We start from the raw sequence: 26,485 nt of genomic DNA on the forward strand, positions 1-26,485 counted from the left end.
ACTGCAAAGGAGGCTAATGAAGCACCAAAGGTAAAGCTTAAACCTCTTCCAACACATCAAGGAAGGGTTTCCCCTGTGTTTGTAGTACCCAAGAACGGGGTGGTGACTATTGTCAAGAATAAGAATGGTGAGCTTATCTCCTCTACAATGGCAAGTATTGATTATGGGTAACCTATAATCCATGTGTTGCGTCAAGCTAATGACGTTAAAGAAGCGCTTCCGGGAGGCAACCCGAGACCCAGTCAATGAGGTACTTTTCTCTTTCCCTTTTTGCCTTCTAGGTAGGCTCTTGATGCCTGACATTGAGGACAATGTCTATACTAGCTTGGGGGGGGGGGTAAATGATTTCCTTGTTGATTTCCCCTGTTTTTCTTCATATTCCTATAATAAAAAAATAAAAAAAACGAGTTTTTTTTGTTTAGTTTTTGGTTTGTTTTTATCTAACCTGTGCAGATATGAAGACTCATGGAGGTAGCATTAGGAGCTTCGCCGCATCTCATGTTGTCTTAGTGTGTTTTCAAGAAGCATCCGGTGAAATCTTTCCCTTTTTCCTTTAGTTTTTTTTTTGTTTTTGTGTGCTTAGGATAGTTTAGTTTAGGAATAAGTTGAGTGGTTCGAGGATGTTTGATCGGTTCTAAAGAACCTGGGATCATTGATGTTGATATCAATTGATCACTTGTTTGTCGATTGGGATTATTATGTGATTTTCATGCCTCTTTATGAGCCATTTAGCTTGTTTAGATTACTTAGTTGTGTATATATGTGTGCAATATAGGAAAAGCTTCTGTTATGAGGATGTGTAGTCTAGTTTATATGATTTTCCTCATAGTCTTTTCCTATATTTTTGGATCGTGATAAACTTGCCTATTTGCAAAAACTTTTGGAATAATGCCCATATTTGGATTTGAAACGTGAATGAATGTGTGTGGAATGTCTATTTCTATTTAAGTCAGTAATGAATACACAGTTTGAATCTATTGTTGATCAATGTAGACGAGTCTAGGCGAAGGTAGTTGGTTAGAACATTTGTTATCATGTGAAACTCTAAGCCGTTGAATTGTGGTAAGATGGAGGCGCGTCCCTTTGTGGATTTGATCCCCTTGATTGGTAGTTGCTTTGTTTTCAAATCCCGTGAGGTTTTATTGTTCTAGCCTTCATCATTCTTCTTGAGTGGCATATTTGGATCCTTGATTACGCATGTTTCGATCTTTGTGTTGACTTGTAGCTCCTGAGACCGACTTGACACTTTTAAAGGAGGAAGAGGGCACCTTTTTCATTTTTTCTTATTCTTGTTCCTTTTGTTTGTTACAAATTAATTTTCTTTTTACATCATCTTACTTGCTAACCGTGTTGAGCCTTTAATTCCATTCTTGGTTACCCATGTTACAAACCCAATGGCCGATGTTTTACCAACCCTTAGTTGTGAAGCGTTTACCTCGCAAGGTTTGTTTGAGCTTATTGTGTTTAAATCAAGAATAATGATCGATAGTTGGTTTGAGCAAGTTTGAAAGTGAGCTTAATTGTAAGGATGTAATATGAAAGTTTGTTTTTGAAAAAAAAAGAAGAAAAAAAAAGAAAAGGAAATCAAAATAAAAAAAAAAAGAGAAAAGTCGTCCGAATTGTGAAAAAGGCGAGGACATATGAATAAAAGCTTTGAATTTTGAAAAAGGTGATTTGAGTGTGTATAACATAGAGAGTTTGGGATGTGTAAGAGTGTGATCAATGTTTATTGTGGAATGTGAATTGCATCTCTTGAGCTTTGTTTTTGAGAATCGTGATTCTTGCGCTTCATTTAGGATTTAACTCCACATTTTAAATTGTTTTCACCTACCTTACCCATTGCCAATACATTACAACCTTTTAATACCCTTAGACTTTAGAGGTGTTCGGTTTTCAAACGGTGGAGGGAGATACCTTTCAACCCTATGGAAATATTATGCGTAATTGAGATGTTGGGATACCTTTGTTATTTCCTCAAAATATCACTTTTTCTGATTCCTTCGAGGAATCACGAGGGGCCAATTAGGGTGGTGATTTGAAGCAAAAGGGGAGGACGAGGCTGTTTTGGTTGGGCTTAGAGGGAAGCATGATTCCTTTGTTCTCTATGCTTGGTTTAGGTCTTGTTCACATTTTGATCAACGATACCTTGGATTGTGTGTCTCGTTGCTTGTTTGAGTGAGTTTTTATTCCATTCATGGTTGTTCTAAGTAGGATCCGTTGACTTTATTCTGTGCTTAAACTTGACTTATATGTAATGGCAATAGTTTATTTGATCTTGTGTGTGTGTTTATCCCTTAGTTTTGCTCGAGGACTAGCAAAAGTGTCGCTTGGGGGGTTTTGGCAAGCGCACATTAGGGCGCGCTTTAAGGCATATAAATGGGTGATTTTGGATGTATTTAGGCCCGTTTTGGTCGTTTATTGCCTTGTTACACTCGTTTCCTTCATATTACGTGCTTCACGGGTTTCGGTCTGTTTTTGGTGTGTTAACAGGTATAGTTGACCAAGTTATGCCGAGTCCCGAACCATTGGTGCGTAATCAGGCTATTATCGATCCTAGTCCACCAAGCTAAGGCTTTACTGCGGTTCTCAAGGCCTTGAAAGGCAAGTTAAGTAGCAGGCAAGGCTGAACAGATCACAAATATGACACCTGTTCACTATTTTGCTCATAACTTTTGATATACAAATGATAATGGAGTGATTCTAATTGCATTGGAAATTAGACTTGAAGAGATTTCCAACGATATATTGCACACCTCAAACGGAGCTCTGGATAAGAAGTTGTGACTGTTTTAAGAAGACCAAAGTGCGTGCAACCTTCCGGCCTATGCTGCACGGCCGTGCCATTTTCCATGCATCAGCATGGCCGTGCCAGGCATTAGCATGGTCGTGCCAAAATTGAAGATATTGCGGATCAGCTACTGCCATGTTTGCACGGCCGTGCCACTTCTAGCACGGCCGTGCTGATTTACGAAGGGCAGCCTGCGATTTACTTTCCGATTTAAAACACATATATATAGCCCGATTGTAAGGGTTAAGAGAGACAGATTTTGAGATAGGTTAGAGACGTATTTTTCAGAGAGACTTTGTAGAGAGATAGAGAGCACTTCCGTAGTTGAGATTCCATAGATTTGATCTAGTAAATCGTAGTTTTTCGGATTGATTCGAAGCAAGATTCATTGGGATTCTTTGTATTATTCATTGACATCGGATATCAAAGTTCCAAACTTTGTCATTGATTCGCATCAATACAATTGGTATTATTCATTCTTGTTTATTAATCAAGCTTTATTATTCCTTAATCAAAATTCATGTTTAGTTCTATTATGCTTTTGGAATTCATTATTGCTTTGATTATGAATATGTGTGAGTAGTCTCCTAGCTAGGGTTTCGGGATGAAACCCGGCCTAGGTAATCTATGTAATTGAGGGTTGAATTTGATAAACGGATTGTGATTAAATTGATTATATGCGATTGCATGTTAATTCATTATAATAGGAGTAGCTAACCTAGAATCTTGAATTTGATTGCATGATATTCTTGATTTGAACAAGAGATTGTGAATTGAGTATTTCATTGTTGAATGTGGTTTGATTATGTATCGAGTAATGTTAAGTGCATGAGAAATCCAAGCTTAATATTGCCCGTTGTCTTCCTACCACGTGATATTGATCAAACATATAGTCTTTGCATATCCCGTTTGTCTCTATGATTCCTTGTTGCTTAGTTACCAATGGTTAGGCAGATTCCCGTTCTCCCTGGTGTCTTAGTTTATTGATTATTTCATCTTATTAGTAGTATTTTAGAACACCATCTTCCATTGATTTCGAACTAGCTTAGGTTTTAGGATTGATTAGCAGTTACTCCCGTTCTTCGTGGACCGAACCTTTATTTGCCATTATGCTGGTTATAGGGTGTTTGTATAAGTATTGTTTGATTAAGAGTTAGATTGTAGCGACCGATTTAATGCTTGTCAGCACGATCTCGAGCTTTCAAGCGAGCTTAAAAATATGTTCAAGCTCGGCTTATTTAGTACACTATATGTCTGTGAACGGCTCGTGATTGACTCATTTATTAAACGAGTTGATAAACGAGCGAGCTTAGTAATAAACGAGCTTCTCTAATAAACGAGCTATGTACTTTTGACATTTGAAAATCTCAAAATTAGCATAATAATTAAATCTTTATAATAAACCTAAGAATTAAATCTTAATTATTAATAAACTTAAGAATTAAGAGTTGTTCATGAATTTATTTGAACGATCACATCTATGTTCGTGTTCAAGCTCATTTATTAAACGAGCTTCAAAATTTGTTCATGCTCGGGCCATTCACCAAATAAACGAACATGAACGAGCTTCAATCGAACTCGAACCCAAATAGTTTATTGATCGGCTTGGTTCATTTACACCCCTATGACAGAACAAGTAAAAGTCATGTCTTGGTCCGAGTGGGAATAACATTTCTCTTTTGCAATGTGTGGTTCTTACAAGCGTTTTTACCGTGCTTTGTACAGTCGTTTCGTGGAAAGAACATATTATACAAATATAAAGAACATACAGCTGTAGTGAAAATAACATACTATGAAAATGTAATGAACAAATACTTAAAGTAAAAATAACATATTTGCACCAAAAAAGAGTGAAAAGAACATATGTCCATGTTCTTTGATTGTCAGTGTAATGTACTTTTATTTGTTATATAATGTTTATTGCTTATTGTGAAATGTTCTTAAAATTTTGTCTTTAAATTATGGTGGGTATATATAAATAATGTTCATTACATAATATTATCCTCTTCTTTATTAATATTACAGATGTTCTTTAGATATAAAAAAAAACATAAAATTGGATGATCTTTACAAAATAGCTACATGTTCTTTCCGCGTTTTTTGTTTGTACCAAGCAAGGTACAGGTGGGTACCGCGTGTACATTAAAATGTTTGTTAGGTTCACGGTGATTTCACTAAGGAAACACTTATAATAATGTGTGGGAACAAAACCTAAAATATATGATTACAATTAATTGTAAATATCAAATACAACACAATGTATTTCAATCAAGTATAATCAAAGTCTAAGAAATTACAGAAATTTACAAAGACTACACTAATGTGAAGTTGATCAAACTTGCCTTTCCTCTAAGCCGAGAACAACCAACATGAACATGAGAATCCCGATGTCCCGTAAGACTAGATCCCTGATACACTGTCAAAGGCGTGTATACACTTTTCTAAAGAGATTTATTTCCCCCACACGGTACTTGGGTTAAACCGGAAATCCTCTTTGAGATACAATTGACAGCAAATTCCGTTCTTAGTACTAGAATCGAAATACAATGAATAATTCACTATGAAGGCTAAATTTCAAGAGTTTTTTTCACAAAAGTTTGCAAGAAGTTTTAGAGAAAAATGTAGAGAATATTATTATTGGGAAAAAAACCAGTCTCTGAAAAACTATCTATTCTTTCGATAAAACGAAAGAAATTTAAAGAAGAGAAAATAACCGCACACAACGGGCTGAAAACCGAGGAGGCGCAGGCGCGTCCCTTTACAGCCTATTTATGCTTCTAAATCCAGTAGGGTACACGGTTTATGCGCGATCAACATCGCGGGCGTGCTGCGCGGGCGCACCATCAATGACGCCCCGATGCGCCTGTACCTGTGCGGGCACGCCATTCCTATTTCTCACAATCAACTTTGAATCCAGAATAGTCCGTGGTTTACGCGCGACCTCAGCGCGGGCACGCTAAGCAGCGACTCTAAATCATCCGAAATAAATCAAATGATCACAATTCTCTCCTACACTCTAAATCATCTAACAATTTTCACTCTTCTACATGTTCTGGCCATAAAATATGCCAATTCTGCCCTGAGGTGGTTTATCAAAATGATAAAATGGGGCTCCATTGTATTTGTCATCATTTTTTTCCTAAGTCTTGTACAACTTTAGTCACTCCACTGTACCAGTCCACCAGAATTTCCAACACCATCGATTACACGTTGACTCTCGTCGCCACCACTTCTCGGCGTAATAATCATCATCATGACTTCGCAAATTGTTCATCATCGGTTGGTATTCTCAACTTTCTTACTAATTATTTGATATTTTTGTTTTTCAATTAGAATGCTACGAGATTGAATTTTTTTACTTCAAAAAAGTTATGTGATTAATATTTTTTTTTGTTTTGTTTAATTTTCTCTCAAAATTTCCGACTTTCTCTTTTCCTTAGATTGATTGATCTACTAAAAATCAAAACTTTATTGTACAATACATTTTTTTGTACAATATATGATATATATAATTTTCTCCTTAATTATACTGGTGTGCATTTGTTGAATTAAATGTTTGATTTTGGGAGGTGGGTTTTAGAGATTAAGAGCGAATATTACCTGGTTTTTTTACTTTTTGGTTGATAGGCTTCTATTTGTGGGTTATGACTTTTGATTGTGAAATTGAGTTGATTGTGAAAAATTCATGTCTAACTGAGTAACTGCAACTATAGCTAATTATTTCACTTATATATTCTAGGGAATTTTTTTCTTCAAAAAAAAAATCGAGGGAATTTTTAATTCTTAGTATATTTTTAGTATGTTAGTCAGAGTAGGAGAGGAAACCGGTATGGGGCTCACCGTTGTTGAATAGCTAAATGAAAAAATCATGAACCAATTATCAGAGCCGTTTTTGACATTTTGGAGGCCCAGGGCAAAATGATAATTAAAAAAAACCTTTATTTATATAATTGTTAAATAGTTATGTAATTTGTTAATACGTAAATAATTTTATATAATTTGTTAAATACTTTTTCCCTTTCTTTAATTGCGTCATTTGGACATTTTCATTCACACTTCTCTTGATCTTCTTTTGTGATTTATCCGTTAGAAAAAAAAAATATAATGAAATATCATATTTTTATATTTACTTAAATAAATAACTAGTAATCATCAATAAATAATAACCAATATATAATCCATAAGTATATATTTCAATAACTATATACATAATGACACACTAAAATACGTGTTGATTCTTGTTGAGATAATGCACCATTCTTTTTTTTGTTTTTTTTGTCATTCTCGTATGGAAAATATTTGTGTAAAATAGAAATGCATATACTGATAATTAGTAAAAGGAAAGTCTAATATAATAAATTAATGAAAAAAATAACCACAATAAGTCGAACTTTAGGTGATCTTCCAATATTAAGTCAACTTTAATGAATTAAAAAATAAGTCTAACATTGATGTCTATATTCCATAAATAATCTAAGTACTAGATTTGACTTGTGACCGGTCAAACAAGTCATTAATTGACTTATACTATGATTAACACTCAATTAAATAAGAATTGACTTAATTAAAAACAAAATATAGCTTAATATTAATTTTAAATATAAAAAAATATTTTTAATTTTAACTATAGTAAATAATTTTTTTAAAAAATTGGGGTGTCGAGTTTGGTGTGGAGGGCTGGGGGGTCATAGGTTCGTGCCGACTAGGGTGGGTGGGAGTTGTGTGGTTCGACCGATCGGCTAGGTAGGAGTTCGCCACATAATTGTGGTTTGAGAGTAAGGGTTGGGGTTTGGGTGGGAGTTCGCCAAATAAGTGGGGTTCGAGAGTTAGAATCAGGGTTTGGGTGGGTGTTGCTGGACTGGTTGGGACACTAGGGTGTAAAGTCAAAATGTATCTAATAAAAGGAACAAATGGAGTATTAGAGCAACTCCAATGGTAAGCTAAGTAGCAAATTAGCTTTTTTAGCCACATAAGATTTTAATGCTAATTTTTTTTGTAGCTAGTTTGTGCCCTGGCTACTAGCTTGTAGTGTTTGCCAGAGAGAAGAAGAATCTGTCATGCATGTGTTAAAAGATTGCAGTTTAGCCCGAGCAATTTGGAGTAAGTGCAATTATTCTATGGTTTTGTCTCACTTTCTTTGTAGTATGGGTGACTAGTGGGAGCACTGTTGTGGTAATTTTGGAGAGGATATGGTGAGTTTAATTACCATGTGTTGGGCTATGTGGGGCACAAGAAACAAATGGATGATTGAGGGTGAAAATCCAAATGTTAGCAAATTGTTGCCTATGCTTTGAAGATTAAAGGTGGGAAAGTTAAATAACATGGGGAATGGAGGGATGGAAAGAGTGTGTCTGTGGGCAGGTTTCCTCCGACATCTGGTGTGGTTAAAATTATTGTTGATGCTGGTGTTTTGGGGGAGGTGGGGACGGGGCTGGGTGCAATTTGCAAGAATAATGAGGGGGTGGTGCTTTGGGGAGCTACGGTGTAATGAAGTGAAAAATGAGAGACTAAGATTGCAGATGTGAAAGCGGTATTTTGGGGCATGAAGATTGGGAGACACAAGGGTATGAGATGCATTGGGATCAAGAGTGATAATCTGGTGGTGATTGAGGCAATGAGGAAGTGTTTGTATGGCTTCAATTCCTTTTATCTGATTATAAAGGATATTCTAGATTTTTTTTCTTCTAATTTTACTAGTGATTTATGGTCTTTTGTAAAGCGAGGGGGTAATAATGTAGCACACAAATTGCCTTGCTTTCAACCATGGGAGTTTGGCCAATGGGTGTGGAGTGATGTAATCCCTCCTCGCATTTTGGAAATTTCTTCGGTTGATCTAGTTGGGTTTTTTTTTCAAAAAAAAAAAAAGTATTAAAGTTTTTACTTCCAAAGTTATTCACAAATAATTTTCTGTTTTACACAGATTACTAACCAACTCATACAATTAACTAACTCATACAATTCCACTTGCTAGTCTGCAACTGTATTTATAATAAAAATGTAGGTAACACTACCATACAATTGCATAGTTCACACTTCACATGACACAATTAATTTGCCATAATGGCCACGACAAAAGAGTCATCCTAACCACAATTTTTTTTTGAGAAAAACTCATCCTAACCACATTTACGACATGATAACTTGTAATTGACTTACTTTACCATACTTTCCTTTCGTTTGTTGTAAACTCAGTTTAATTAATGTAATTTCAGCCGTTTTAAATTTTTTTTTTAAAAAAACTTACAAACAAATTATACAAGCTTTGGTGTGTGAAAATAGTACTTTGAGAAATGGAAGTGTAAAGATAAACTAGTACTCTGTAATTTTTAAAACAGGTTTATTCTAAACCCTTAAAAGGTCTATCCTGCCCCTTAATTGGACGATCGTATGAAGAGTCAGCCCATTTATTTATTAGACGGATCTAACCCATTAATAACTGTGGCGGGTCATGGGTCATGGCTTTTAGGCGTCCGACCCATTGAATTGCTCTATTGAAGCGCATTCAACGTTCTCCATTGAAGCGCAGTTGCCGTTCTCCATTGAAGCGCGGTTGCCGTTCTCCGTTGAATCTAGTTCTTGTATCCCCCATTGAAGCAGCTTCTGAGGTAAGTTGTTTGTATTTGTTATCATCATATCAAATATCCCTAAAATTATGAGATAATTGAATCAAATATCCCTAAAATTATGAGATAATTGAATCAAATTTGGTTGCTAATGTATTGCACAACACTTTAATGTTAGGATTCAACTATGAAATCAGAGCTCTTTTCCCTGGGCCCAGGGCTGCCGCCCCTCCTGCCCTTCCTCAGGGACAGGCCTGCCAATTACGATGTGATTTGAGTTTAGGATGTATTAAAAGTCTAAATTATTGATTTAATCCCTTAACGATGGTGATTTTCTTGGAAAGTGGAAGTTTTGCTTATTATGTTAGGGTGATCATATTAAGCTATTGGTACATTTGGTAGTATTTTAGAATCAAGAGTATTATTGTGTTAAACTATAGATTATGCTTAGTAACTCGATTTTAGTTTAAGATGTATAAAAACTGCAAATGATTGATGGATTTTCAAATTGATGGTGATTATTTGGGAGACAACAGTTCTAATTATTAGGTAGGGAAGTAGGGGTGTCTATGGTAGAGCTAAATTCTAGAGAGATAAAAAAACGGGTATCATACAAAGTATATGTCCTATTAAGAAAGGAAGAAAAAAGAGGTTTTCTAGACAGGTATAGGAAAATATCATGCTAAAGCTCTTCACACACTTCCTGACTTTCTGGTTGTGTTAGTTATTTGTGTGTTGAAGTTTATTTCTTAATGTTTTCTCGTCCTCCTTAGCAAAATACTTGCTCTTTCCTTGGGTTTTTGTACTGTGGAATTGTTTATCGGCTCTTCTTTCTTATTGAATATTGAAATATTTGATGTCTTGTTGAAATTGCAGATTAATGGATTTTAGAGAAAGGTACTTGCGTTCATATTGGATGACCAAGGTGAGCACTAACCCTTTCGGAAACCATTGTTTTATGTTGCTACGAACTTAATCTGTTGCTTAAGTTTTGTTTGCTTTAATGTTGTTATTCAGTGTTGGTGTTGGAGTTGTCAAATTCATGGAAGAAAAACTTCTTGTTCCGACTTATGCAATAAATTAATGAATTTTTTGCCCTAAACTTAGTTACATCAATTGACTTGAAGATATAAGTGTCTGATTGTTGAGAGGGATTTTAGATTAGCTATGAATGAACTGCCAATAATGCTGTGAAAACTTTAGTCTCTTATGAGATGCAGGTTAGTGAATTGTGTTAGAACTGGAGAAAGAATTTACTCTTGGCGAACTTATATCTTATAGTGAACTTGAGTTAGCTCCGATAGTGAAAGCAACTATAGAACAAGAAAGAGATATGGAAATTCTATAGGTCTTGGGTAGTGTAAACTCAAACTTGTTTGAGGTTGTACAATTTAATTGGTGGATTATATTAGGCCTTTGAAGGTAAGAGTTTGAATTCTATAATCCTGGAGTGCCTAAGATTCTGTAGTACTGCATGCAGGTTGGGCATGGAGTTATGCTCTATGAAAATTTTAAAAGTTTACGGATTATGTTGGTGGGCATGGAGTGGATAACTCTCATCTGCAATGCAATGCAAATATTAGCTGACAGAATCATCTATTGTATTGTTTGGAAAGGATACATTTTCTCTCATGTATCAGATATAGGCAATAACTCAATTAGACATGTTGAGCCAGGCTGATTGTGAATAGATAATGTACAGGTCCATAGAAACAGTAATTCTTGAGGCATGTGATACTCATTTTAGGAATATTTTTCTGATTTCTAACTTGCAAAGTGCAATGGACTGACTCACGCAACCAGCACAAGATTCGATTTGATTGAGATTAAAAAAGTTACGATTTTTACAAGGATGGTTGCTTTAGGCAGATGCTCTCAAAAGATAGTGGGTTTAGCCCACATCACTCGAATTACACACAATTTCTGGACAAGGAGCCACTGAAATCCCTAATCTTCTTAAATATACAATGCTACTAGAATGCTGGCTGCTGGTTTTGTTTTATATATGCGCTGTCCTCTTTTCATTGCTTTTCCTGCCACAATTGATTGTCTGTGAGTGTGGTAACATTGCCTCTCCACAATTCTCTGACACTTGATTCTGCAGACGTCCCCTACCTCTTTCTTCCCTCATTACTGGCTGCTGGGTCGTGGGCCTCTTTTCCTGCGGCTGTATGTTATAATGTTGGGCTGTGAGTTTCGGTCCATTGCATTGCCCCCCTCTAAAACTCTCACCTTGTCCTCAAGGTGAAACCACGGAAACTGGGCATCAACTCCACTGAATTCTTCCCAAGTAGCCTCAAAATCCGGCAACCCCAGCCACTTAATGAGAACTTCTGATTTACCTCCTTTCTGCCTCACTTGTAACACTGCTTCAGGCTCCACTATAAACTCAAAGTCAGCTGATAATTGAGGAGGTAGTGTTGCAGTGGTCAAGTTCGAACCTGCTGCCCTCCTCAATTGGGAAACATGGAAAATCGGGTGGAGCTTACATTCCTCAGGCAGCTTCAACTCATAAGCTACCCTACCCACACGTCTCTTAACCTCATACGGCCCATAAAATCTGGCAGCAAGTTTCTCATATGGTCCCCTTGCCAAGGATTGTTGTCTGTAAGGGCGCAACTTCAAAAAGACCTTCTCCCCCACTTCGAACTCTTCCTCCCGTCTATTCTGATCTGCATAAGTCTTCATTCTTTGCTGAGCCATAGTCAAGTTGACCTTTAATTCATCCAAAATCAGGTCTCGCTCCTTCAGCCACACCTCCAACTCCTCCACTGAAGTATGATTGCCCTTGATAAGAACAAGGGGGTCTCTTCCGTAAACCACCTTAAAGGGGGTCATTCCCGTCGAAGAGTGAGGAGCCGTGTTATAAGAAAATTCAGCCCAAGGCAACCACCTTGCCCACACCTTAGGCTTCTCACTGGAAAAGCATCGCAGATAAGTTTCAAGTACCTTGTTCACATTTACGGTTTGCCCATCCGTTTGGGGGTGGTAAGCGGTGCTCCTCTTCAATTCAATACCGTGAAGCTTAAATAATTCAAACCAGAAGTGGCTTAAGAAAACCTTGTCACGATCTGATACAATCGAGGTGGGGAATCCGTGCAACTTGGCCACTTCCTTCACAAAACATTCAGCCACTGTCTTCGCCGTAAAGGGATGCTTCATGCCTACAAAATGGCCATATTTAGACAGCCGATCAACTACAACAAGAATATTATCAATTCCCCCCGACTTGGGTAACCCTTCAATAAAATCCATGAATATGTCTTCCCATATTCTCTCTGGTATAGGCAGCGGTTGAAGCAGCCCAACCGGTTTCAATTGCGAGTGTTTGTTTCGTTGACATACTATACAACTTCTCACCCAATCTCCTACATCTTTCCTCATTACCATTCTGCTGCTATTCTGATGTACGTTTTGACTTCACCATTGTGGCCCCCAATTGGGGTCTCATGATACTCTTTAATAAGAGTCGGAATAAATTGGGACTGCTTGGGAATCACCCTTCTTCCTTTGTACCACAACTGCTCGGCTTGTACAGTGAACCCCTTTGGGGCGTTTGCCTCAGCCAACACCGCTCTCTTCATGTCCTGTATCCACTCGTCCCCCTCAATCTCTCGGTTTAATTCATCCCATTTCACGGATTGGGTAGTCACCAAAGTCTGCAGTTCATGTTCTGGAATTTCCTTTCTGGAAAGCGCATCTGCAACTCTATTAGCGCTTCCAAGTTTGTACTGTATTTCGAAGTCATAACCGATCAACTTCCTCACCCACTTCTGATAATCCCCACCAACCTCTCTCTGCAACATTATGTGCCGGAGACTTTGTTGATCTGTACGAATGATAAACCGTCGTCCCATCGAATAATGTTTCCACTTCACCACTGCCAAACAGATTGCCATCAATTCCTTTTCGTAGATGGACTTCCCCTTAGCCTGTACTCCCAACACCTTATGGTAGTAGGCAATAGGGCGACCTTCTTGTAACTGCTCCAAGCCCATGTCCCGATGCATCAGTTTCCAATACAAACGCTACAAACGCCTTCTGATGGCATTGCAAGAACGGGGGCTTCCGTCATTGCCTTCTTCAGCCGCTCAAAGGCCACCGTGGCTGCCTCACTCCACCCAAATTATCCCTCTTCAATTGTTCAGTCAAGGGGCGTGCAATGTGGGCGTAGTTTGCTACAAATTTTCTATAATATCCTGTGAGACCAAGGAATCCCCTCGCCGTAAATTCTGAGGAGTGGGCCAATCGATCATGGACTGAATTTTTTCGCTATCCGCTGCCACACCCTTGCTTGATATAACGTGACCCAAGTAGGTGATTAGTGTCAATTATGTCACTATCTTTTAGGAGTTTCTAGTTAGTTTTTCATTGTTTTGATATCTTTTTACTTGGTTTTAATAAGGTTTTATTTCATTTGTCGTGTTTGCATGTGAAATGTCATTGTTGATCAATCTTGGCTTTTCTTGCATATTTTTTGTTGCTTCTTGCATTAGATTAAACTTCATTGGTTTATTCTTATGTTTAGGAACACTTGGATAAGTTCATTGCTCAAGATTGAAGAAATATAAAACATAAAAGAACAAGTAATGAAGAAATGTGCACTTGATTTACAAAGATCGAACTTCAAATGCCTATATCTTTTGATTTACAAAACATTTCTGAGTGATTCCAATTGGAGATGAAAGCTTATCTCAAGAGCTTTCCAACGACAGGTCATATGCTCAATTCCAATGTAAAACGAGGGAGTTATGTTCGTTTGAAGCTGGATGTTTTGTCCAGCGCGAAGGAGCGGGCGCGCAGTCTAAGAGGAGCGCCCGCTCCAAACTTTCTGGAACAATTCCGTTTTCCACTGTTAGAGCTAGGAGCACGTGCACTGGCATTGGAGCGCCCGCTCCTTTACGTGCTGCTCGACTTTTTGCGGAGCTTCCTAGGCAATTTAGTAAGGGGTATAAATAGATTTTTTTGCTCATTTTAGAGGGAGGTATTCATTTTTTTCAGTAGATTTTAGGTTAGTTTTAGGTTTTTAGAGAGAGAAACTCTCAAATTTTGGAGAGAGAAAGTGAGAAACACAATGGTTTTCATGGATTTTGGATAATCAAATGAGGAATTTGATGATTTGAAGATCTCCATTTTATATCAATGAGCATTTCTTACTCTCTCTTCTTTTTATGCTTTATTTAATTGCTTTCATCATGTTTGAGTAGTTTCCCTTCTACTAGGTGTTGAGTGAAGCTTTGTAATGATTAATTGAGTTATTTGAGATAAATTTGATGATAATTGTGTGATTAAATTGATTGAATTGATGTTGGCATGTTGTTTGTTTTAGATTGGATTGATCTCCCATGATAGCAAACTTAATTGCATATTTGTTCTAGTTTGACAAGGGATTGTGAATTAGAATTGATATATTTGATTGCATTTTGGGTAAATTTCTTCTATGCACCTAGTCAATGAGGGATCTAGGCTAGGAATTTGAGAGATTACTTTTGAGTGTAGTTAATTCTCATTTTAATTCTTTCTTTGCATGATTGATTATCAAATGGATTTTCATTAGCTTATTAATTGTTCAAAGTGGATCTTTTCCCATAGTAGACTTTATCATACCTTGTTCTTTATATGTGTTTTAGTGTAGTTGTAGTGTCCTCTATCCATAACTCGACTTCGGCGTAGCTTAAGCATTAAATTAAGAACAATCTAGCATTACCGTTCCTTGTGGTTCGACTCCGAACTTACCACTAGACTTGTTTAGGGGTTAGTTTTAGGATTTATAAATTTATTTGAACGTTAGGAGGTTAGTCCACGACCTAATTTCCCCGCGTTCAGTAGGCCACTTCAGATTTCCCAAAATCGCATTTCTTCTGATTAGCATACAATTTGTGTTCCCTCAATACTGTTAATACTATTCTCATGCTTCTCATGGGCTTCTTCATTCTTGCTGTAAATAAGTATATCATAAAAAAACACCAAAACAAATTTACACAAATACGGCTTAAATACCTCGTTCATCAAGGATTGAAAGGTAGCCGAGGCGTTAGTCAATCCAAACGGCATGACAAGAAACTCATAGTGCCCTTCGTGTGTACGGAAAGTCGTTTTATGAGTGTCCTCATTCCAGACACGTATTTTCAAATCCAGCTTTGAAAATACTTTAGCTCCATGAAGTTCATTTAACAGCTCATCAATTACAGGTATGGGGAATCTGTCTGGTACTGTCTCTTTATTCAAGGCTCTGTAATCGACACAGAATCTCCAGGAACCATCTTTTTTCTGGAGAAGGGACTAGTAGAGGGTTTAATAATTCCCGCATCCAACATTTCACCAATCATCCTCTCAATTTCATCCTTCTGTGGGTATCGATACGGTGTGATATTCACTGGATTGGTCCCCTCCTTTAATACTATGGCATGCTCCCTTCCACGCTCTGGGGTAAACCTCTCGTTTCTTCAAAGACAACACTGAATTCATCCATAGCCCCTTCAGAAACCCATGAAATATCTTAGCCTCCTTCTCAACATCGGAAGGCTTCTCCATTCTCCTCACTTCCACAATGACACCTTCCCTCTCTTTATTGATGCCCCTAATCATCGCCTTCAACGAGACTCGAGTGGTTTCCAAAGTAGGATCACCGTGCAAGGTAACCGGCCACCCCGCGATGTGAAATCGCATCAAGTGAGTCTTCTAATTCATAACCACGGGCCCCAATTTCTCTAGCCATTGAACCCCTAAGATCACGTCAGTGTTCCCCAAGGAGAGAGGAAGAAAATCCTCTACAACTTCCACCCCTTCTCCCAGCCCAAGCTTCACACGCCTACACACTCCCCGGCCGTGAATGATTTCCCCATTACCTAAAGAGACCCCGAATTCACCCTCATCCTTAGTTATCAGCTTTAATTCTCGAGCTATCCCTTCTGCTATGAAGTTATGGGTTGCGCCCGGATCCAACATAACCACCACCGAACGCCCTAGGAGGTTGCCCTTCAATTTCATCGTTTTGGGGCTTGAGATTCCCACGACTGAGCACAGGAAACCCCAACCGGCGCCGCCTCAGCCACCGGATCTTCGTCTTCTCGGTGTGAGCCTTATCCTCCACCCCATCATCTTCTTCTACGAGCATTACACTTAAGCCACGGTTTTTACAGATATGGCCTATACCGTAGCGTTCGTCACATTTGAAACAAAGCCCTTTGGCCCTTTTTTCTTGATACTCCTTCTCAGTCATCCTTTTTGGTTCACTCCCCCTTGGTACTCCAGCACAGTTGGGCCGGCCCAAATTAATTGAGCCCTGAGATGACTCCCCAATCGATTTAGTTTGGGCCTGAGTTATGGTTTTGGAGTAATCCGCCCCTACTACTCCTCCCATGGACCCACTATTCCTCATCCCACCTACATTCGGCCCATTTCTTCCAACGTTGAACATCCCACCTACATTCGGCCCATTTCTTCCGACGTTGAACATCCCACGCCGAGTCTGCCAGTCTTATTCCTCTCCTCAATCCGTACTGCTAGGTCCATGGCTTGCTCGAGATTAAAAGGATCCATGACCCTCAACTCGGCTTTGATATCGTCTTTTAACCCGTTAGACGAATTGTCCCAGCATGAGAGTCTCCGGTATATCTGACAGAGGAGCGGCTAACCCTATAAACCGTTTACGGTACTCTGCCACCGTGGATGTCTGAGTTGCCGCTAGCCACTGCTCGTGGAGGGTGTCGGCGTTTTGTGGTCGGAATTGCTGTAGGACTCGTCGGGATAGGTCTTGCCATCCTCCGATCGACCTCCTATTTTCCCACTGAAACCACCTCAACGCATCCCCGTCCATGGCCACCGCCACCGCCGCCGCCTGAAGTTTCTCTTCTTCGTTCAACTTGTAGAACGCAAAGTACTGCTCACTTCTGAGGATCCAACCATCCGGTTCAGAACCATCGAACAGGGGCATGTCAAGCTTCCGGTACTTCCAACCACTACCGCCCCTCGACCCCAAACGGTTGTCAGTTTTCGTTGCCGAAGTGGTGCTCTCTCGGTTCTGTTCAGTTCGGGAATTTCGGACTTCAGCCCGAATTTCTTCCCTACAATTCTCGTTCTCTCTTCTCACCTCCGAGGCGCCAGTCAACTGTTCATCCCGGAACCGGTCTAGTTTGCTTTCTACTCTCACCACCACCTCCTCCAACGCCCGTGAAACCATTCGCCCGATCGATTCTTCTTGTCCTTCTATCCTTTGTTCCAGATTTCTAAACCTTTCCTCCAGCACGTCCACTCTCTGGGTAACCGTCTGCACCATGATCGTAGTGGCTCTGATACCACTTGCAATGGACTGACTCACGCAACCAGCACAAGATTCGATTTGATTGAGATTAAAAAAAAGTTACGATTTTTACAAGGATGGCTGCTTTTGGCAGCTACTCTCAAAAGATAGTGGGTTTAGCCCACAACACTCGAATTACACACAATTTCTGGACAAGGAGCCACTGAAATCCCTAATCTTCTTATATATACAATGCTACTAGAATGCTGGCTGCTGGTTTTGTTTTATATATGCGCTGTCCTCTTTTCATTGCTTTTCCTGCCACAATTGATTGTCTGTGAGTGTGGTAACATTGCCTCTCCACAATTCTCTGACACTTGATTCTGCTGACGTCCCCTACCTCTTTCTTCCCTCATTACTGGCTGCTGGGTCGTGGGCCTCTTTTCCTGCGGCTGTATGTTATAATGTTGGGCTGTGAGTTTCGGTCCATTGCACAAAGTCTTTTTTTTAAAAAAAAAATTGAATTGACCTAACCAACTACTGTGTCTTTCGTGTTTTTCGTGTGCCTGCACACAAGTTATGACCAGGGTGTCACATGCTTATTTGTAATTTCTTTCATGTGTCTAATATGTATCATCATGTGCCTTTGCAGGTTACTAGATTTGCTGCTATACTACTGTGGAATATTCTACATTTTTTGGTGACAATATGGTACTGGGTAAACGATGTATATTACACGCTTGAAAGCTACCTTATCACTTGTGGATTTTTTAAGAAATACAGATCTTTAGATCCAAGTAAGGTGAAATACCTGGCTATTGTGATTGAAAGTGAAGAAGCGCACCAGATTTCAGAAGTTATTGAGCTTTTGCATTGGGTGACTGCTATTGGAGTGAAGCATGTTTGTCTTTATGATATGGAAGGTAAAATTGTGGTGATCTATAAATAGATGTTGAATTACCCCCCAACCCCCCAAAATTGTCTGTATCAGTTTGCCTAAGGTTCTGGTTGTTTAGGGGTGTTGAAGGAATCACAGGAGACCATCATAGATGAATGCAATGCAAGACCACGGAAGGTATCAATTCTTCTTATATAATCCTAACCAGCCAAGCTTTTGTGCATGTTTGCTACAGAGTTATGTAACAGAGAGTAGTTTGGGTTTGCATATAATTAATGGATTTATCTTGATAGGAAAATGGTTGAATCATAAACTTGCATCTACTCCCATCAGATTATGATAGATCCTTTTTTTGCTGTTAGTTCTGCGGGAGGTTTCGCTGAAAAAGTTATCCTATTTTTGCAGGCAGTTGAAACAGATGAAGCTGCCCTAAAGCCTAGTCAGTTGATTTTGGAGTTTGTTTCAGTCTCTGATGGGAAAGAAGGTGTAGTTAAAGCAGCAAATTTGCTTTTTTCAAAGTATAAGGATGGTAATGGAGACAAGACAAAATTTACTGAACCAATCATTGACGAGGCTTTACAACTAGTTGGTTTGTCTATTTTTCAGAATGTTTTCTTTGAAGGTTTTTTCTGAATTTGACAACTATTTAGTCTCTTAAAGTAATTCCTTATTCAATTTATTTCTATGAGCAGGTTGTTCTGGTCCCGAACCTGATCTACTCTTAATTTACGGACCAGCAAGATGTCATCTTGGCTTTCCACCGTGGAGATTAAGCTATACTGAGATTGTGTGAGTAAATCTTTTGGAAGTGTGAACCATTATAACCTTGCGTTGTAAGCACAATTTTTTTGGACTAGCTAACACAGCAGTAATCAAAAAATTAAAACAAAGGGCACAGTTTGTCATGGACAAGGTTTGAAAGGTTAAAGGCTCTCACAAGTAAATGTCACCCCTTCAAAAAAAGTAAATGTCACTGTTTCTTGAACCACACTGGTAAATTTTTTTCCCTCCTATTTTCTTTTCTTCGTAACCCAATTTTCGTTTCCTGACATCAGGTTACTCTGTAAAGGAGATTTTCTTAGCACATTGAAATTGTTAGTTGTACGCCGTGTCTCCATATTAAATTTGGTTGCCTAGTGCATTCCATTGCCCTATTGTTAGGGCCTATCTTCTGTAGTTATGCTTCTTGTGTCTTGCTTTGACCATACATTTACAGTGGATGTTTTACATTGAGGCTTTCTTTTTCTGTTGTAGACATATGGGAAATTTGAAGTCTAAGAAATACGGTTCCTTAATCAAGGCCATTTACAGATTCACTACAGTTCGCCAAAACTATGGTAAGTCTTTATGTAAATTGTTTGTTCCATTATCTTTTACTTGTTAAACATTCAGAAACTGAAAAGGGCGCCCCCTGTTATGTGTAAAGATGAGTAGATAAGCAAAAATAATTACTACACTTTCTTCTATACCGTCAAGGGTTCTGCTATTCATAACATGAAAAATTATTGATGGCTGTTATAATGTGTGAAGGCTTGAGATTACACATTTCTCCATCAGCAAAGTTTTCAATATTCAACTATTTGGCTGGTTCAATGTTCAGATTTTGAGAATGGATTCGTCGTGCTTTACTTCACATGCTGTACAGCATTGTTTCTGATATCTTGGCTATTGTCTTTTACTCTATTCTCAGGTACATAGCATATACACCAGAAGTGCTACTGATCGATAGATAAAAGGAGAAGCATTTTAAACATGCCACGACATTCTTATGGGGAGGGAGAATCTTAAATACATGAATTGTTATCTCCTCCCACAGCCCCCAAAATAAGAAAGTTGGTCCCTGTTTGTAGGGAGGCAATCATTTTGTACTTCTTAAAGCTCTTGTGAGTTTGGCACAAGGTTGTAAATTGATTGAAATTGATTTGTTTATGAACGTGCACGTCCATGAGAAGGCTCATCTTGAACTATAATTTATGAACACAGACTTGTTATTGCAATAGTTTATCATGATGGAAACGTTTTATCAGTCATACCATTTATATAGCAAACTAGTGATATTTCTTATATTTTGACCTTGTGCTCAACAAAACTTGAAAAAGCAACAAATTGCCTGCACCTCTCCCTCTCTAATCGGAAACCATTCCTGCTAGAAGCAGAATTTGGATCTGTAGAGTTTCTGTTCAGCAAAACAAAATCAATTGGAACATTACTTGCCTGCAATTTACCATTTGATTTTCAAAAAAATTGAATATAATTCCTCTTTGAAGATATACAAGGACAACAACCATGTCCCTTCCAATTACAATGTTGCAACTTAATTAGTTAAGCTGAGATTGCAACGCAACAAAATTAGTATTGGACGACTAGTGAACGATACTTTGTACAACAGCTATAAGAAAGATGCATCCATGAAATGATTGCAACATGTCATACGCAGCATCCTCAATACTCTGTTTCCAAAATGCCATCTATAAGACCAAACTCCATCGCCTGCACAAGGAAGGGAGGAATATAAACAAAGGACAAAATCTTGCCGATAAGCCATTATGAAGACTTTTTAGAATAACAAAATCAGCATAATTAACAAACACACACACACACACAAGATTCGTCTCCGCAAAAAATAGGGGTAATGGAACAATAAAGAAAGGCTTATGGATTTTCCACCTCTGAAATCACGAGTGATGACCTAAAAATCCAATGTGAGTTCAGACCAAGATTTGCTGATATCAGTGTGTACTGTGAAGATCATGCAAAATGGATAGCATGATCCCACTCATTAAGCACTTTTTTCTGCCAAACTGGTGCGAGGAAAGGATAAAGCAAATTCTTAATACAGGTGAGAAATATAAATTTTGTGAAATATTTTTACTAAATTCCAGAATCTGGGATGATGGACAAAAACTGCAAGTTTTTGCACTGAACTTTGTTTGCTTTTTAAGCACAAGTTTATAGTTTGCAAGCAATGAGACAATTGCTATTCTCTTAGTACGCAACAATGTTTTTATTATTGCAAAAATTAGAGGAGCTTTTTTTCAAGTAGAGAGGAACATTTAAGAAGCCCACATATCCAACAGTATAATTGCTTGACGTTACCTCTGTAACAGATAAGAAATGATCTCTCTCTGTGTATTGCTGTACTTTTTCAAGTGGTTGACCAGTGAATGCAGCATACATCTTGTCAATTTTCTGCAATACAATCCACAAGGAAGAAGTTTTGATCAGAACTAGACTCAGTATACCACACTGTAAAGCAGTAAACTCATAAGAACTTTTACAAATACTTAAAAATCATATAAGATGCATGTCTAGCCCCCAACACTTGCGTCCATCAGTACAGAAGTTCAATGTAAATGCTGAGTAATGACTTTTATAGTTACGCTTGCTTATAACAAATGAGGAATAGAGACTGATACTAACATGGCGAGACTGAACTGCTTCATTCACTTGACGCCTGACGTCCTCAACGTGACCCTACAAGATACATGCAAAGATCAAGCTCTCATATTCAACATATTAAACCAGAACCCCTTGTATAATTTGCTGCATCAACACGGTATAATATGAGAATTAAACACATACCCCACATCCACTCTGTGGTTGATGGATCATAACACGTGAATTTGGCATCGCATACCGCATCCCCTTTTCTCCACCAGCAAGGAGAAGCGCACCTTGACTTGCAGCTACACCAAAACAAACTGTCCCAACTTTTGGCTTTATCTGAAAGTGAAAATACCATTGTTAACAGAAGCTTTCCAGTATTCTTTTACTGATATGAACCCCCAGGAGCCAGCAAAAAGATTCTGAATCCAATACTACCCCATCTCTCTTTCACATTGTGCATAAAACCAAATATACCCCCGCCCTTGCCCCCAACAACTGCAAAATAATCTTAGACAGCTTACCCAAGACATGCAGTCATAAATCCCTAACACGGAATATGTGCTTCCACCAGGGCAGTTTAAATACATCTGAAAAGGTGGATGAGATACACATCAGCCACAAAAATTCTCATCCCTGAACCTTGATGCAAAGATTGATATGGGAAGGGAAGAACACGTGAGCTATTGAAAAGAATACCAGTATGTCAGAATTTTCGTCAATAGCTGCCAAAGTTACTAGCTGAGATATAACACGTTGAGCCACCTGTGAATTCACTGGTTGCCCAATAAATATGATCCGATTCCTGAATAAAACACTAGAAAGGTCCAAAGGTCCCCCTGGTGTCATTACAGCAGGCATTACAGGTGGATTACCCTTTCTGGCTTCTATAGGCCCATTGCTGGCACAAAGTAGAAGAGTATGAGGGAAGAATGTAACTATCAAGGCAATAGTCAATCAAAAAATACAGCAATAAATAAAATAAGGTTATTCCATCAGTTATTGTCCACTCATATATAGAACATTGTACTTAGAAACTAACAATGATAAAAGAGACCTAACTCCTTTCCTTCTGCCGCTATTGAGTGTAACTCTACATTACTTAAGCAGGAACCCATATGGTTGAAGATTAGATCATTTCAATGGTACATCCTATGTCACATGAAATTCCCAATGAGACATAAGACCACAACCCCCCTCCCCCCTCCTCTATTTCCCTATCCAAGAATCTATATCAAATGCTAATAATTACAATAACACGATATGCAAATGTGGTATACTAGTACAATAATACATTGTTTAACAGATAAATTAAAGTCTGCAAATTTTTCTTTCTGAATTCTTGCAGAGTTCTTTGTTTCCAGATAAACGAAATATTGATTCAAATTGACAAATGGATAAATTATCTTAACTAGAATAGCAACATACCTTAAAGTTGAATTGTACTGACCAGACTGATCGGGCTTCAAAGGCAGACCAATGCTTTTACTAGATAATCCTGCAATTGTAATGACATCGCAGCTTAAACATACAAAGTCAAGCTCAACTTAGAGAGAAGTACAACACACCATCAGCAACTTCACCCACATTTCTTCTTTGAAGGCAATAGGCATACCAGGAAAAAAAAAGGCAATACAAATAGACCACTTAGTCACTTACAACCCGTTTGTCAAGTAGAACTAAATGGTGGTAATGAGAATGAATTTGCCAATCTGTAAGAAAAATTAAGGTTCATTCCCATGGTAATACTAGTTCATCCTAGATTAGCTTTTTTTTATATATACAATTTTTCATTACCATCCATTAGCATCTGTGGTGATATTAGGTGGTAGATATTTTTACAGAATAACACAAGTTTGAGGATGAGATTGAATTACTAAGGACATTATGATGTAATTTTTCTTGCCAAATTATAATTGAATCTATTCTCATAACCGCTATCTATATTGGCTACCAACAGAGCTGTTTTTTTTTTTTTTTTTTTTTTTTGGGGGGGGGGGGGGTATTTCTCGTATTTGTCATTCATCTATTGCTGGTAGATAAGTTTATCTTTCCTAAAATCGTTCAGCTTAGTCTCCTCCCAAACAATTATTCCAATTTCCATAAAAACCTCATTCGTACTTGAGAGATCACAAACAAGGGTATTCAATGGCATACTCCTCTCAAATTTCTCTAACCCTAATGTCACTACATTTCCATTTCCAAATCCCCTCTCTTTATAAATTGGGCAATCCCACAAATCAATCATGATATTCTAATTCAGATTTCCATTCAATTTGCGAAAAAAAACTAGATGCCTAAATTAACATATAACACCAACTAAAAGCTAAAAAAATAAGCAGTAATCCAATTCATACCCACAGCAATACTAACAACAAATTCGTACTTTTTCAATCAATTCGGAAAACTATAATGCAAGAAAATATCACAGCTAAGCAGTCTAATTATACGTTTCAGTAACAAATAAGAATCATCCTCAAACATTTCAAATTTCGGAAAAAAAAAATTGAAAAGATAAATTTGTAGATTGTAAGAAATTAAATTACCAGAAATAGATGAATAATCACTGGAGTAATTGGATAGTACAGAAACAATCGATTTATTCGAGCTTCTGCAATTGTAAATCAATGAATTAGAAATATTAAAAAAAAAATTATAATGCGATAAATTTAAATTGGGGTGAAATTAAAGATACCTTTGGGAGAGCAATGGAAATGGCGAGGTTTTAGTTCTCTGAGAAGCAATTGAAGAACAAGTAAAATTGGTTGAAATTGAAGCTGCCACCATTTTTGTGATTTCTGGGTGCTTGGAAGAGTGAGTGAGTAGAAGAGAGAGAAAGAAGGTGTTAGTGAAGAAGACGACTCTGCTATACAGATGTTCTCGATGAATGGTAATGTTTTTGGGTTTTGGAAGGTGTAACTCTTTTGGATTGGGGTGGGTAAAGAGTTGGGCATGGGTCGAGCCATTGTATGAGCCAATACGGGATTTTTTCCCAAATTAAACTTTATACGGAAATTATTTACGAAATTGGTCTCGTGACAAAAGTATTTCCCAAACTAAGCTTCTGAGGTGAAACGCTGTCTCGGACAACGTTTTACACTCAGTTTTTTTTAAAAAAAAAAATCAAGACATAAAACGCTGCCTGAGGCAGCGTTTTATGGTAGTTTGACTTTTTTCAAAAACTTCGTATTTCATACCTGTTTTATACAAATAAACGTTGCCTGAGGCAGCGTTTATATCTTTAAATGAAACGCTGCCTCAGGCAGCGTTTAATGTACAAGCATAAAACGCAGCCTGAGGCAGCGTTTTTATCTGTACATTAAACGCTGCCTCAAGCAGCGTTTCTTGCGGGAATTATAACGAATTCCAGGCCTTTTTTTCTCAATCTCTTTCACGCAATTTACACACTCTCTCTCACTAACTCTCATTGTCAGCAACAAAGAACCACAGCCATTGCCAACGCCTCCCCTGCCGTGCCGCCGCCAAAGTGAACGGAAGTTGTTGCCGGCATTGTCTCACTCACTCTTTAAATCCGGGTAAACCCTAAATTCGTAGTACATTGTTGAATTTTACATTGAATAGTTGGTAGTAGATAGTTGTTGTATGTTGTAGCAAATTGTGATGTAAATTGTATTAATTTGTTGCTAATTAGTAATGAAATGTGATAAATTGTTGATAATTATTGATGATAATGTGGTACATTGTTGAGGAAAAATATAAACAAAATTGTTGATTAAATTGTCGACGAAATTGTTTTGAATGAACAGATATCATGGTCGGACACGATCGGATACCAGGACCACTTGACCCTTATGTCCTTACATTGCAGGATAGACATCGGAGTGTTGACATATGGGAGCAGACGGTAATTTCTCACGTGCCATTTCATATACAGATTTGTCTTGTTTTTTTGTATACTTGACCCTTATTTACAGTTTTTAAATGAATTACCAGGTGGACATAGCGGAAATGTTGGGGTGCAGGCACTTGAGGTTCGGCTGGGCAGTCGATCCACGCGTTCTTCAGTACGTCGACTGGGTTGGCTTTGGTGGTATTCATCGCGTGGGCTACAGAGAAATAGATCGAGGGCTTATCACAGCATTAGTTGAGAGATGGAGGCAGGAGACACACTCCTTCCATCTTCCTATGGGGGAGGCGACAGTCACGCTGCGGGACGTCGCGATACTCACACGCCTTCCCATCCATGGGAATGCGGTGACAGGGGGTGTGGTACTTGACCCCGCAGGTTTAGTAGGTCGGTTTTTAGGGGTTCAGCCAGAGCCAAACGAGATCAGGGGCAGCGCGCTGAGGACCGGTTGGCTACGCGACACTTTTGGACATTTACCTCAGGACGCTGACGACGCCACAGTGCAGAGATACGCCCGAGCTTACTTGTTCCTGCTCATCTCGGGTGTGCTCTTTGGAAACAAGAGCGGAAGCCATCTTCAGATTATTTACCTGCAGCTGTTAGACCACGACCGGGATGAGATCCGTGGATACAGTTGGGGTAGTGCTTGTTTGGCGGTCTTGTATCGCCATCTGTGTAGAGCATCACAGCGTGGAGCACAGCTGATTGGAGGTCCATTGGTTGTGCTACAGGTAAACCTCAT

The 26,485-nt window shown here is 38.4% G+C and overlaps 2 protein-coding genes across 3 annotated transcripts; one reads left to right on the forward strand and one right to left on the reverse strand.

Annotated features, from left to right (window-relative positions):
• Nucleotides 1-6,061: 6,061 nt before the first annotated feature.
• Nucleotides 6,062-20,521, forward strand: LOC110688437 (dehydrodolichyl diphosphate synthase complex subunit NUS1-like). 2 transcript variants are annotated; one of them, XM_021865196.1, is made up of 8 exons: nucleotides 6,062-6,067; nucleotides 10,228-10,276; nucleotides 18,246-18,516; nucleotides 18,610-18,668; nucleotides 18,897-19,080; nucleotides 19,184-19,280; nucleotides 19,746-19,828; nucleotides 20,182-20,521. In XM_021865196.1, the coding sequence occupies exons 2-8, from the start codon at nucleotides 10,232-10,234 to the stop codon at nucleotides 20,187-20,189; spliced, it is 747 nt and encodes a 248-aa protein (XP_021720888.1). In that variant the 5' UTR covers nucleotides 6,062-6,067; nucleotides 10,228-10,231; the 3' UTR covers nucleotides 20,190-20,521. The 2 variants fall into 2 exon arrangements, with proteins under 2 accessions (XP_021720888.1, XP_021720880.1); XM_021865188.1 differs by lacking the exon at nucleotides 6,062-6,067 and adding an exon at nucleotides 9,244-9,393.
• A 164-nt stretch (nucleotides 20,522-20,685) lies between these two features.
• LOC110688427 (ATP-dependent Clp protease proteolytic subunit 6, chloroplastic-like) lies at nucleotides 20,686-24,797 on the reverse strand. Its single transcript, XM_021865178.1, has 9 exons — nucleotides 24,571-24,797; nucleotides 24,422-24,486; nucleotides 23,304-23,373; nucleotides 22,575-22,776; nucleotides 22,400-22,465; nucleotides 22,074-22,214; nucleotides 21,912-21,965; nucleotides 21,588-21,680; nucleotides 20,686-20,981 (listed from the first exon to the last, which is right to left on the reverse strand). The coding sequence occupies exons 1-9, from the start codon at nucleotides 24,660-24,662 to the stop codon at nucleotides 20,934-20,936; spliced, it is 831 nt and encodes a 276-aa protein (XP_021720870.1). The 5' UTR covers nucleotides 24,663-24,797; the 3' UTR covers nucleotides 20,686-20,933.
• Between the last annotated feature and the right edge of the window lie 1,688 nt (nucleotides 24,798-26,485).

Source organism: Chenopodium quinoa, unplaced genomic scaffold (assembly GCF_001683475.1).
Source record: "Chenopodium quinoa cultivar QQ74 unplaced genomic scaffold, ASM168347v1, whole genome shotgun sequence".
NCBI lineage: Eukaryota > Viridiplantae > Streptophyta > Magnoliopsida > Caryophyllales > Amaranthaceae > Chenopodium > Chenopodium quinoa.